This window comes from Penicillium lagena (assembly GCF_028827675.1).
Source record: "Penicillium lagena strain IBT 129212 chromosome Unknown utg000003l_segment0_segment0, whole genome shotgun sequence".
Lineage (NCBI taxonomy): Eukaryota > Fungi > Ascomycota > Eurotiomycetes > Eurotiales > Aspergillaceae > Penicillium > Penicillium lagena.
The window spans coordinates 933,158-946,012 of record NW_026623224.1 but is presented as its reverse complement, the minus strand read 5'-3'; the positions used below and the strand labels follow the sequence as shown (position 1 = coordinate 946,012).

Genomic DNA, 12,855 nt, shown 5'->3' with positions numbered 1-12,855 from the left:
GATCCTTTTGTTATCTCAGCCGGCCTGGTTTGGACAGCATTTTTAGATTCCTCTCTCTGCCGTCTGTTACGCGACATAGACCATCGAGATCTACATCCATGCGCTGGTTCCAACAATAGATGACTGGGCTGGTGGCAGACAACATGGCGATGAATGTGGACTTTAACGCGCTTAAGGCGCGGACGATGGGCTCGGGCGCTGATGAGGAAGCGGTGACGGTCGATACAAGAGGTCTCATCTCCAAGGTCCTGGCTCGCTATTCAGGGAAATGGTAAGCTGAACACATGCGAGCGATTAGAAGAACGATGCTAACTACCACGGACAGGACCGTTCTGCGCGAGATGATCCAGAATGCCGCCGATGCCAACGCCACCAAGGTGACGATCAAGTTCGAGACCCTCCCATCTACCACGGTGCCTTCGCCCTCGTCAACCGACCCGACGGCCCTCGTTAAGCACACAATAGCCAACCACACCCTCCGTCGCCTTTTAGTATCCAACAATGGTCTTCCATTCAGTGAAAAGGACTGGGCAAGATTGAAGCGCATCGCAGACGGAAATCCCGATGAGACCAAGATCGGGGCGTTCGGCGTTGGATTTTATAGTGTCTTTGATGACTGTGAAGAGCCATTTGTATCATCTGGAAACCAGGCCATGGCCTTCTACTGGAAGGGAAATGCGCTCTTTACCCGTCGGTTGGACTTGGGCGAGGCTACTAGCCAGGATACCACCTTTGTCTTGGATTATCGCAACGATTCATCTCCCGTCCCATCATTGATGCAGCTGTGCCAATTCTTGTCGAGCAGTCTTACCTTTGTCAGTCTTCAAGAGATTGAGCTGTGGCTCGATGATTGGAACCTGTTGCGATTATCGAAAAAGACGGCACCCAGCGTCAATGTCGCCATTCCCAGAGATATCGAAACGAAGACCGCTGAAGGCATGATGAAGATTGCTGGAGTCACCCGTGAGATTGCGCAAGTTGATGCTTCCTGGATGCGAATTGTTGAGTGGAACCCCCATGCGAGTGTGTTCCGACTTGAGAACATCCGCGACACGACAAACTCTCTGCGTAGCTTTTTCTCGAAATTCACGAATCAGGGTGGATTAGAGAAACCATCACTGGCCGAGAAACCAGAACGACAGGAGGACACGGGAAATATGACCTCGATGATGACGGCGTCGGTATTTCTGCATATCAATACTGCCTCCATTCAACCCTCCATCAGCAGTTCGCTGAGCAAGGAGCTGGAAAGAGCCACGCGCAAGCCCCCACCGAAGAGAGCAACCATTGCTATCTTGACTCCTTCTTATGATGCCAACCTCGCAACGGATGCGTTATCGTCCCAGTCCGAGATCCTCAGCTCGATCCTACCTTCAAAGGCCGGAAGGGTCTTTATTGGCTTTCCCACTCAACAGACCACCGGACTGAATGCTCATGTCTCCGCACCCTCCGTTATCCCAACCGTCGAGCGAGAGAGTATCGACCTCAACACACGATATATCAGCAAGTGGAACCTGGAAATGCTGCGTGCAGTGGGTATCACCTGCCGCATTGCTTGGTCGGCAGAAATGGCCACGATCAAGTCCAAGCTGTCTTCGAAGTCAAAAATCCGGAAGGACGATATTGTTGATGTACTTCCCGAGGCGATCCATACTGCCAATCAGTTCGCATTCCGTGAATCTACCCCATCATCTACACTGGGACAGACAATCGAGGATGCATTCTGGATGTGCAACAAAAACGCATCCATCGAGGTTCTCTCCACATGCGGTGTGATTCCCAGCCATCAGACACGACTAGCGCCCAAAGATCTCAGCTTCATGGACTCCATTCCAGCTTTGCCAGATGAGTTTGTGCTCAAGGCGAAAGATTTTGTGAAGCGACTGACAGACTTTGGATTGGTCACGGAAATAACGGTCTCTGATATCAAACGTGAGCTCGAGTCTAGTACTCTTCGTTCAAATCAGGTTGTTGAATTCCTGTCGTGGCTGGGCCGTAAGACTATTACCGGACAACTTGATGGGATGTCTGTCCAGAGTCTTTTACGTGTTGCGGTAGCGAACGAGGAAGACAAAGACGGCCACCCTACAAGACTGGTGATATTCGCAGACATCACCAGCTTTTGAACCCACAGCGCATTCCGGCAGACTTACCTATACCTTCAAGCGTTGTACCTTTCCATTTTGCAAAGTCGATTAGCAAACAAGAGCTCGAGGCACTTGGTTGGACCGAACTCCAAATTGTTCCTTGGCTTCGCTGGCTGATCAACAATGCTGGAAACCGCAGCATCCTTCCAGCTGATCAAGATATCACTCAAACGGCATCTTTTGCTGGACAAGTTTTGCCCGTGTTGTCACGGCAGTGGGACCACCTGAGCCAGTCTTCGAAGCAGACAGTTGTCAATACACTGCAAGAGACCGTTATACCGACTAAGTTGGGAATGAAGCAGCCGCAGCAGACATACTTTGCTTCTGTGCGCCTTTTCGACGATCTGCCTGTCGTGCATGGTCTGAATAGTGTCAAGGAGAAGTTCTTGTTAGCCCTTGGAGTTCGCAAAACCGTAGAACTGGGCGTGATCTTTGATCGCCTCATCAACACGCCCACTTCTAACGATGCGAAGGGACCACCATCACGGAAATGGAACCACGTTGATCTCATACGATACCTCACCTCAGTCAGCGACGACATTCCTGCCAATGATATTCACCGACTGAAGAATACAAGTATTTGCACCGCCGAAAACCAAGATATCCGATACAAAATCTGCGAGCTCTATGAGCCGAAAGACTCTCTTCGGAGCCTCGGGCTGCCTGTGATTGACTGGCCAGGTATCTACACAAGTGGCAGCAAAGAAGGCCAATTTCTGAAGATGATGGGGCTGAAGAGCTATCCGCCAGGCTCTGAACTCGTACGTCTCATGACAACAGATCATGCCGAGAAGGACGGTCGTCATGGCAAAGCCCTGTCATACTTCATCAACGAGTATTACACGAACGGCTATGCTTCATTTGATGCCAGTGCAGTCACCATCCCTTTTCTACCTATTGAGGGGAAGCAGAACCTCAGCATTCCACGAAAATGCTTCACGGACGAAGGTGCTGCGTTATTTGGTTTTGATATCCTCCGGAAACACCTGCACCCACACGCCTCCAAACTGGGCGTCAAAGCCCATCCCCCCATGGCGGACTGTCTCCACGTGCTCATCCGCCATCCTCCCACCACCCAAAAAGATGCCCGGGTGATGTTCAAATACCTAGCGAGCAGGGCTACAGATCTCAGTTCCGCTGATACGGAGCGCGTCAGCAATGCAGCGATTATCCCAATACCCACAAATCAACGGTCAGAGAAAGGTTCTCGGACTCGCCTTGTGACTCCAAGACTCTGTTATCTTGGAGATGGAGAGGACTACAAAGGCATCTTTGACTTTGTGGACTTTGGTCAAGAAGCCAACCTTTTCCTGATGGCCGTCGGCTCGAAACAGGAACCTACCAAGACCGAGATTGCAAGGATGCTGGTGAAAGAACCAGCTCGCATCTCCGCCGCGTTCCAGAGTTCAGAGAAGTATCTCATGCTTTTAAGGACACTCGCAGAGCATATGTCGGTTCTCAAGAAGGACAGGGAGTTGTTCAGCGAGATGAAGAGAGCGGCCTTCCTTATGGCTAGCCGAGATATTCCATCTCAAAAGCTTGGTGGCAAGGAAAAGTCGGCCGATCCGGAGCTTTTGGAAGACGATCTGGATATCAGGGAATGGAATTTGACTGCCGCCAAGGACATTGTCGTGGTGGATGACTTCCAAAGCTTCAACCTCTTCAAAGAGCATATCCTCGCTGCGCCACAGGAGGAAACCTTGGAAAACTTCTATACTGCTCTTGGAGCTGTTCCGCTAAGCAGTCTTGTGGAAGAACAGGCCCGCTTCGGTGGCGTGGCCACTGACCAGACCCAAGGAGTCAAACTAAAGAAGGTGATCCTTGAACGCACACGGCTCTTCCTGCATGACCAGCCCTCGGATGCAATCAACACCAGGGCTCGGTCTTTGGAGGATTGGTTCAGCGTGCAGGTGGTGAATTCGATCACCTTGACGCGTTCTCTTAAGGGTCGACGAGTGTCTCACACCCAAAAACGAAACGCCATTGTCGCCCGACTGTCCACGAATATGGGTCTGTGCATCTGTCCCGGTAAACTTGACCTGTATGAGATCAGCCAGTCGCTCGTCCATTTGCTTTTGAGGCGCCCAAAGCTCCACTCAACTCTAACTTTGGAAATGCTCCTGAAGACGGATCTTCTGGAATTGCGAGCTCGTGGTTACAATGTGGAACGCATTCTCAGGCAAAAGGCCCATGAAGCGCGGATCGCTGAGGATAAGCGACAGAAACAGCTGGAAGAGGAGCGGCGTGTTATCCAGGAGAAGGAGGCCGCCTGGGAAGCAGCTCGTGCTCAGCGTACCGAAGCCGACCAGCCCGAGGAGCAGAGACAAAATTCGATGCCGGGATTATTTCCCGAATCACCTAGCAACAACAAGATTGCCCCGGTTGAGGCGCATGCGGTGCCGCCGGCCCCCATTCCAGATCGACCTAGCGGCAGCTTGTTTGCCAATCTCACGAAGCGGTTTGGTTTGGACAGATCCAGTTCCGAACAGTCGCGCTCGCTGCTCCCTGAAACCTCTACGCCTCCACCGCCACCGCCATACTCGACGACCGACCCACAGAATCCCCAGGGCACGCGCCCGGAACAGCCCGCGAATGTCAGTTCTCCCCATCAACTTCATAATCAGCTGCTGTCAGCTGTCCAGGCCTGCCGGCCTCACGGTTCGTCCGACGTTTTCTCCCGACCGGAAACCAACCAAATCACCGAAAGCAAGTCGTACTGTGACGAGCGACCGAGCCACGACCTGGAGTTCGTCGCCACCCTCCCGAGCGGCGTGAACGTGCTGTTCGTGAAAACCGTCCCCGAGCGATCTGCTTTCCTCGCTCAACACCGCGCGGGCATCAACATGTTCGCATCGGTGGTTCTCGACTGCGCGTCTATCTTCTCGATGCGCGCCGACACCCTGAGCATCTTCTATGATCCCGGTGGCAAGACCATCGCATTCAACCGGGCGGGCAGTGTGTTTTGCAACTACTTCTACTTCCAACAGTTACATGAGCAAGCCCTGCTCCAGAGCCCGAACCCAAACCGCACTGACGCCATCGTGTACTGGTGGGTGATTCTGTGTCATGAGCTGGCGCACAATCTAGTCGAGGATCACAGCTCGGCGCACAGCTACTACACCGAGGGCTTTGTGGCCCAGTATTTCCCCAAGGTGGCGGTCAAGCTGGCTGCGCTGCAGACTTCGCCATCTTCGTTGCTATAGATACCCATCTTTTCTTGTGTTGTAGATAGTGGAGTGTTAGACAATAATATTGGTATTCAATGTCGCCACTTTGTTCCGCCGGTACCCGCTTTTTTCCTGCCGCATCGAACAACCTTAATTTTTTTGATTCTCGAGTTACCCGTCTTTTTCCTTCACTTACCCGCGCCACAATGAGTGACTGCAACATTTCCCTCCTTTACACACCGTAGAGGCCTGTATCGTGGTTTTACCTGACATCGCCACTCATTCATCGACCGATGGGAGATCGATGAGAGTCGGGAGTTTTTGAATCTCATCCGATCACCATGGCCCCATTACTGGGCAATTGGGATGCCTCCGACTCAGGGCCATCATCCACAGGCCCAGTCACGGGGACCCCATCACCCAAGAGCATCCTCTATGTCGATGCCTACGATTCATTTTCCTACAATGTCGTCGCCATGCTCGAGGAGACGCTGGGCGTGCGAGTCGCGGTAATGACGATCGACTCTGCCTGGCCCGATAACAGCATTGACGAGTTTCTGCGCCACTACGAGGCAGTCGTGCTAGGCCCTGGTCCTGGCGATCCGAATTTCCCGAAAGATGTCGGGGTCATGAGAGATATTTGGGATCTTCATGATGCCAATTTACTGCCTGTTTTGGGTATTTGTCTGGGATTTCAGAGTCTGTGCCTGAATCACGGTGTGCCAATTCAGAGACTTCCTTATCCGCTTCATGGCCAGGTGCGCCGTATTACGACTACGCGGAGCGATATCTTTGAAGATCTGCCAGATGCGGAGGTGACACTTTACCACTCTTTATACGCAAATGTGGATGCATCTTGTCCGAAAGATCTAGAGTTCCTTGCTTGGTTGTCCCTAGAAGAAGACCAGAAAGGATGCCGACCGAAGTCTCAGATCCCAATGGCAGTTCGCCACCGCCAGAAGCCGTTCTGGGGAGTCCAGTTTCATCCCGAATCATGCAAGTCCGAAAAAGATGCTTGCAGGAACTTGCTTCGCAATTGGTGGAAGATGTGTCTTGGGTTCAACAAGTTGGTTGGACGCGGGGGTTTGGCAGCCTCCCTGAAGCAATTCTTGGCCCTCATGCCGAGACGGCTGCGTTCCCGAATGCTGCTTATGAGATGCTGAAATTAAGTGCGTCGAGTTCGGCCACTTCTGCTTTTCGGGCCTTTGCAAAGGGCGATCTGACAGCTGAGGCGATAAGCGAGGCGCTCAATCAGCTTGGCTCGCCGACTGTCGTGTTTCAGTCCAATGGACAACATACCATCGTTTCGGTGCCCAGTCCTGGTTCCTGGCGGCTTGAGTACCGTGTTGAATCGCAGGATTTAATACTGGATCAGATGAACAAAGAATCAGTGATTGAAAAGTCCCTGTCCGTATCTCAGCTATGGGATGCTTTTCGGTACCTGATGGAAATGAAGAAGGTCAACTCCGGTCACTCCCAGATTCCCTTTTGGGGTGGCTTCCTAGGTTACTTTTCCTATGAGCTGGCTCTTGCTTGTCTTCCTCATCCCAAAGATTCAACACACTCCTCCACAACGTACAATCATGCATATAACACAAATGGCTCCGTTCAAGATCCACCGGATGTCAGTTTACTATGGTGTGAACGAAGCGTTGTTATCGACAATAGCTCGGGTACTGTTGTTGTACAGTCCACTTGTGAATTGGATCATTCACCTGGCGCCTGGGTCGATGAGACATCGCGTTTACTGCAGGCCCATTCTTCCGGGAGTGAAGATACCACGGAGTTTTTAGATTCGATCCTACGCGAGGGTGTGATCACATTCCCCGATGAAGAGCGGTATAAGAGCCAAATTGAAGCATGCAAGGCGGAACTGGAGGCTGGGGAGTCCTACGAGCTATGCCTGAGTTGTGAGACAACCGTCTCATTACCATCTGCAGCAACAGAGACAGACCGAGCGGTTTTCCCATGGGAGCTATACAAGCGCCTCAAGAGCTACAATCCAGCTGCATTCAGCGCGTTCGCGCGATTGGGCGACGTCAAGATCGTCAGCAGCAGCCCAGAATGCTTCATCAACTGGGATCGCTCATCCACTCTCGAAATGAAGCCCATGAAAGGCACAGTGCGCAAGTCGCCTGGGATGACCATGGAGAAAGCCCGCGGAATCTTGGGCTCCACCAAAGAGATGGCCGAAAACCTGATGATTGCTGACCTGATCCGGCACGATCTGTACGGCATCTGCGGCTCTGGCGGTGTGCATGTCGAGAAGTTGCTTGAGGTCGAGGATCACGGCCGCGTTTTCCAGATGATCACCCATGTAAAAGGCGAGATTCGGCCCGATCGTCTCGGCTGCGCCGTCCGGCATATGCCTCAGTTGAAAACTTCGAACATGGCAGTTCATGGCCTCACGGCTCTGCAGGGGTGTTTGCCTCCAGGCTCGATGACCGGCGCGCCCAAGGAACGATCATGTATGCATCTCCGGCAGATTGAAGCTCGGAAGCGCGGGATATACTCTGGCGTCATGGGTTTTCTGGATCTCGGTGGCGGGGGAAGCTTCTCCGTTATGATCCGTACAGCTTTTGCGTGTTTTGATGATCGCGATGATCGACCGCAAACCTGGCGAATTGGTGCTGGCGGCGCTATCACGACGCTGAGCACCGCGGAGGGCGAATGGGATGAGATGTTGACTAAGTTGCGGACGGTCTGCACGGTTTTTGTCCCCACTGTGAGCACGTAGACCACCGCACAGGGCTCTTCAACACTATTCTCGATTGATTCAACAATTAGCGAGGGCGTTAGGCATACAATTGAATGTTTCCATAGACAAATGTACAAATTCTTGACTGCTGACTCAACTGGTCGCCGCCCCCACGGGCCGGGCGCTGATATGACAACATCGCTTCCGTCACTTAGTTTCCTTGGCCAAGTGCATCCTCAACGCTCACTTACTGCCTACCGCGCCAATGTTCAAGAATCTCAAGGGAAAGCATAAACAAGCCAAAGCCTCCACCCCGGAGAGCGACAAGGGCCAAGACATAACCTCCGTCTTGGACCGGTCGCAGCGTGCCGAGCTGACCTTGTTGGTGGCTGAGTCCATGGAGTCGATGCGGACTCAAATCCATGAGGTTTTTGAGGCGCCTGAGAAGACGTCTCCGAAGACTTCTCCCACTCGCTCTACTGCGGAGAATTCCCCTACAGAAAACGAAAAGCAAGAAGATACGCCACAGAATAGTGACACGCCTTCAAGTGAAAATGGCAGCTCGCAGCCTAGACAATCAAGGCAATCGGCCCAAAGAGCAGCCCAGCTAGCTGCATGGAAGCGTCGAACTAAAGAAAGGGCGCTCTCTCATTTCGATGACTGGCGTGATGCCGTCTTGCTGCGAATTGGCGAAGCCGTCAATAAGGGTGATGACAGCGAGGAGAAGCAACAAGCGCAGAAAAAAGCCAACGAAAAGGCTCAAACGGTGGAACTCCCCCTGGAAGAGGATCCGACCAGAATGGAAAAATTGCATGAAGTCTACCATCCCGTGGAGACGCCGTTGACCAAGCTTCCCAAGGCGACAAGGCTACTTATTCTCCACTCTCTGCTCCTTTTGCTGCTTAGTTTGGAGCACTATAATGCCCATTCGCGCATTCTTATGCTGCATGCTGCATCCAGCTTGGACATTGACATTAATATCCTCAATGAGGATGAAGTCAAAGTGGCTCGCGGGTTACTCGATACGGCTCTAGCACTATCATCGAATCCTGAAGCGCAGCAGCAGCAGGTCAAGAAAAGCGATGGCACCCGGAAATGGAAGGTCGGCATTGCATCCGTGGCCGGTGCTGCTTTGATCGGTGTCACTGGCGGACTCGCCGCCCCCTTAGTGGCTGCGGGCATTGGAACCATCATGGGCGGACTGGGTCTCGGTGCAACTGCTGCAGCTGGTCTTCTGGGAACGCTGGCTAGCAGTGGTGTTGTGGTTGGTGGGTTGTTCGGAGCCTACGGTGGACGGATGACGGGACGAATGATGGACAAGTACGCCCGCGAGGTCGATGACTTTGCCTTCATTCCCATCCGTGGTCCGCGAAGACGCAGCAACGAAAAGGAAAGCGAAGAAGCTCGGCAAGATCATCGGCTGCGAGTTACCATTGGCGTCACTGGGTGGGTGAGGGAGGAGTCGAACTTTGTGGTTCCGTGGCAGGTTGTGGGCGCCGATTCTGAAGTGTTTGGTCTCCGCTGGGAAATGGAGCCTTTGATGAAGCTCGGAAATGCAATCCGCACCCTTGTCACAAGCGCGGCATGGTCAGTGGCAGGTCGTGAAGTCCTGGCTCACACCATTTTTGCCGGTATCATGTCTGCCGTGATGCTGCCGCTTGGTCTGCTGAAGGTTGCCGGTGTCGTTGATAATCCGTTCAGCGTAGCCAAGGCCCGGGCAGACAAAGCAGGCGAGGTGCTTGCTGATGCACTGATCGATAAAGTCCAGGGAGAACGACCTGTCACTCTGATCGGGTACTCGTTAGGGTCTCGCTTGATTTTCTCTTGCCTTCAGAGTCTGGAGAGGAGAGGCGCTTACGGACTGGTCGAGTCAGCCATCTTTATGGGATCACCCACGCCTTCAGATGCCGACCACTGGCTCCGAATGCGCAGCGTGGTGAGTGGGCGTCTCATCAACGTGTTCTCTCAGAATGATTCTGTTCTCGCCTTTCTCTACCGGACCAGCAGCCTCCAGCTTGGTGTCGCGGGACTTCAAAAAGTTGAAGGCGTGCCGGGAGTGGAGAATATCGACATGAGCGAGTCTATCAGTGGTCATCTCCGGTATGAATACCTGCTGGGCAGAATCCTGACGACGATCGGACTGCAGGACATTGACGCTCGAGAAATGGAACAAGAGGAAGCTGCCCTTGCGGAGGAGGATCGTCGTGAAGAAGAGGAACGCCTGCGCAATGAGAAAAAGGCCGGAGTGAAAGATCGAGAGTCGTCTGCTGCAAAAGAAACCGTGAACAGCGAGGAAGGTGTTAGTGGCGAAGATACACGGCTGCAAAAACAGGTCGAGACGCAGACCCAGGAGAACATGAATCAGCACCGGATTCATCGGTTGGATCTGGACGAAGATGGCAAAGACGATGACTATTCCAAACCATTAGTCGAAGATCCCTCTAAACACTCTGCCCTGTGAGCATTGACTATCTGTGATTAGCTCAATATATATATACACGTCAATAATATAGATTTCATTATGACATCCATCCGGGAACATCTGAACCCAGCGGCTTAGGCATTATATCCCAACCGGGCATTGCTCCCTCTACACACGCAGCAGGTTTCAAAGCCGTAATCTCGCCAAAGGCAGAGGGTCTTGACTCCAGGTACTCGGCCAGATCATCGTCGCTAAACGATATATCGTCACATTGAAACCCCGAGTTACCCGGATACTGACCCAGCGAGCGAAGATACTTTATAATCCCAGCCAAGGAGACCTCAACCTTCCACGCAGACCCGGCGACTGTCCGATGATACAACGCCGCCATGATCCCCGACGCCAGGCAAAAGCCCGCCGCGTGATCCAGAGCTTGACACGGCAAAGCCCGCGCTGCCTCGCCAGCTCCAAAGTGCTCTGCCTCAGACACATTCATGCCCGAGCATGTCTGAACCAGAGAATCAAAGCCCCGATTCTGGCTCCAAGGCCCATTACTTCCGTATGCACTTAGCTCTGCGTAAATGATGCGCGGGTTCACACTTGCCAGATCAGAAGGAGCTAGCCCCTTGGCTGTCAGACTGCCTGGTCGGTAACTCTGAAGGAAAACATCTGCGTCGCGCACAAGGTCCAGTAGTTTGGCTTTTCCAGCGGTGGAATTCAGGTCAAGCTGGATAGTGCGCTTGCCGCGACTAAGATCGCGGTCTAGTGGGGGTAAATCTGGCATTCCCGGTCCGGTCACCCACAGCACGTCTGCACCGTGCGATGCCAGCGCCCGTCCGGCAACAGGGCCTGCAATCACCCGACTGAGATCTAGGACTCGGACTCCGCGTAGACATCGGTCATTACTTGGTTTCAGCCAGGGAGATAGGCCCTTCGGACCGTCGGAGGCTAGTCTGCGGATCTGAATGGGCAAGTCGGGGATAGCGGATGTTTGCGGATGAGCATCCCATTGTTCATAAGAGCGGAGTGCCGTAATGACTCCGCCAGACTGAAATGCCGCCGTTTCAACTTCAACAGCAGAACGACTCAGCAATGCCTCGGCTACCTGGGCGCGCGATGCATTGCCCGGTAACCGCAGTATATCTAGTGCAGCTTGTCGGTGGTGCGCCCAGTTATCGTGAATACGCACGTAGCCATCACGCGTGGCGTGTAACCCGCCGATTGGACCCCATGGATCTGGTGGCGGGTGACCGTCGATGCGATAGAGGCGCTCAGACTTGAATTCGGCGCATGCGTGGCGAAGCGCTACTTGCACGCGAGGTAAAGATGGCTTGCCGTTGCGGGTTGCATGAAATAGCGATGCCGCGAGCGCGGAAAGAGCTATTGTGCTTTGTGCTAGATGCCCGACTTTGAATGATGACGGAAGTCCTGGGTCTGAGTTGGTGTCCGGCAGCTGGAGGGATTGCAGTGCTTGGTGGGGCAGGTCGAGGTGATCCCAGAGATGGGATATTGTGTCCAGTACGGTGAAGTTTGTTCGGTCTGTCATTTTATTATATTGGATGAAGTCGAGAGTGTTTGTATTCAGGCGAAGTACCTCGGCAAGGGACAAGCGGGATAAATGGATCCGTTGAACTGACCCAAAGGGGTTTAGCTTGTCAAAAATGGCATCACTATAGGAAGAAGTACATATACTCTCTCCAAAGCAAAGTCTCTACATGAATTGAGTAGTACTGATTATTCTTCAGGCTCCTCATCCCAAGATTCAACACCAGCTGGAATCTCCATGACCGCCTCTTTACACCAAATATGCACAGCTTTTGACATCATCTGCTGCGTCAAGCCCTCCAAACAGCCACCTTTCACGCCCAGAGCATCCTCTCCATGAGCGCGATGTATCAATCTCGACCCACAGGATGTACAGAACAAACACTCTAGTTGCCTATTATTCAGAGTTCTGCGAGTAAAGATACCAATGCGGGAGGTGCCATCTGCATTGGTCACTGGCAGCTCAAACCAGGGAAAAACAGTCGTTATGCCGCAGAAAGACGAGGATTGATGGCGGCATTCCGTGCAATGGCAGACAAAGATCTTAGTTGGTTCTGGGAGAGGTGTAGTGAATCGAATAGCACCACATTGGCATCGGCCTTCCATGATGATTGTTCTAATTTCGGAGGAGTTGAAAAGCAAAGAAGTGATTCTGAGCAGAGTATCAAGATTGGAAAGTGTATGCTCTGCGTAGAAGGGGGTGGATTGAGGTCAGCTCGCGATTATTTTGCAGCTTTGTGTAAGGGAAGCTCGTTAATCTCGCTGCTAGGACTACCCCGCTTCCAAGTTGAACTTCGCCCATGGTAGGGATAGCGTGATTTGACATAGAGCTTGGGCATGGATCTCTATCTCAGGAGGATTTTGAATATGAAATGT

At 52.7% G+C, this 12,855-nt stretch overlaps 4 protein-coding genes across 4 annotated transcripts; 3 read left to right on the top strand and 1 right to left on the bottom strand.

The window, feature by feature from the left end:
- Positions 1-119: 119 nt before the first annotated feature.
- Positions 120-5,350, top strand: N7510_005526 (histidine kinase-like ATPase domain-containing protein; the record flags this gene model as incomplete). The annotated part of the gene is made up of 3 exons (XM_056977452.1): positions 120-271; positions 326-2,096; positions 2,135-5,350. 3 exons carry the CDS (start codon positions 120-122, stop codon positions 5,348-5,350), a joined length of 5,139 nt encoding a protein of 1,712 aa, XP_056833484.1.
- Positions 5,351-5,655: 305 nt separating this feature from the next.
- On the top strand, positions 5,656-8,051 carry pabA (aminodeoxychorismate synthase pabA; the record flags this gene model as incomplete). The annotated part of the gene is made up of 2 exons (XM_056977451.1): positions 5,656-6,353; positions 6,407-8,051. 2 exons carry the CDS (start codon positions 5,656-5,658, stop codon positions 8,049-8,051), a joined length of 2,343 nt encoding a protein of 780 aa, XP_056833483.1.
- Positions 8,052-8,277: 226 nt separating this feature from the next.
- N7510_005524 (DUF726 domain protein) lies at positions 8,278-10,473 on the top strand (the record flags this gene model as incomplete). The annotated part of the gene is made up of 1 exon (XM_056977450.1): positions 8,278-10,473. One exon carries the CDS (start codon positions 8,278-8,280, stop codon positions 10,471-10,473), a length of 2,196 nt encoding a protein of 731 aa, XP_056833482.1.
- Positions 10,474-10,531: 58 nt separating this feature from the next.
- On the bottom strand, positions 10,532-11,980 carry N7510_005523 (CAIB/BAIF family enzyme; the record flags this gene model as incomplete). The annotated part of the gene is made up of 1 exon (XM_056977449.1): positions 10,532-11,980. One exon carries the CDS (start codon positions 11,978-11,980, stop codon positions 10,532-10,534), a length of 1,449 nt encoding a protein of 482 aa, XP_056833481.1.
- Between the last annotated feature and the right edge of the window lie 875 nt (positions 11,981-12,855).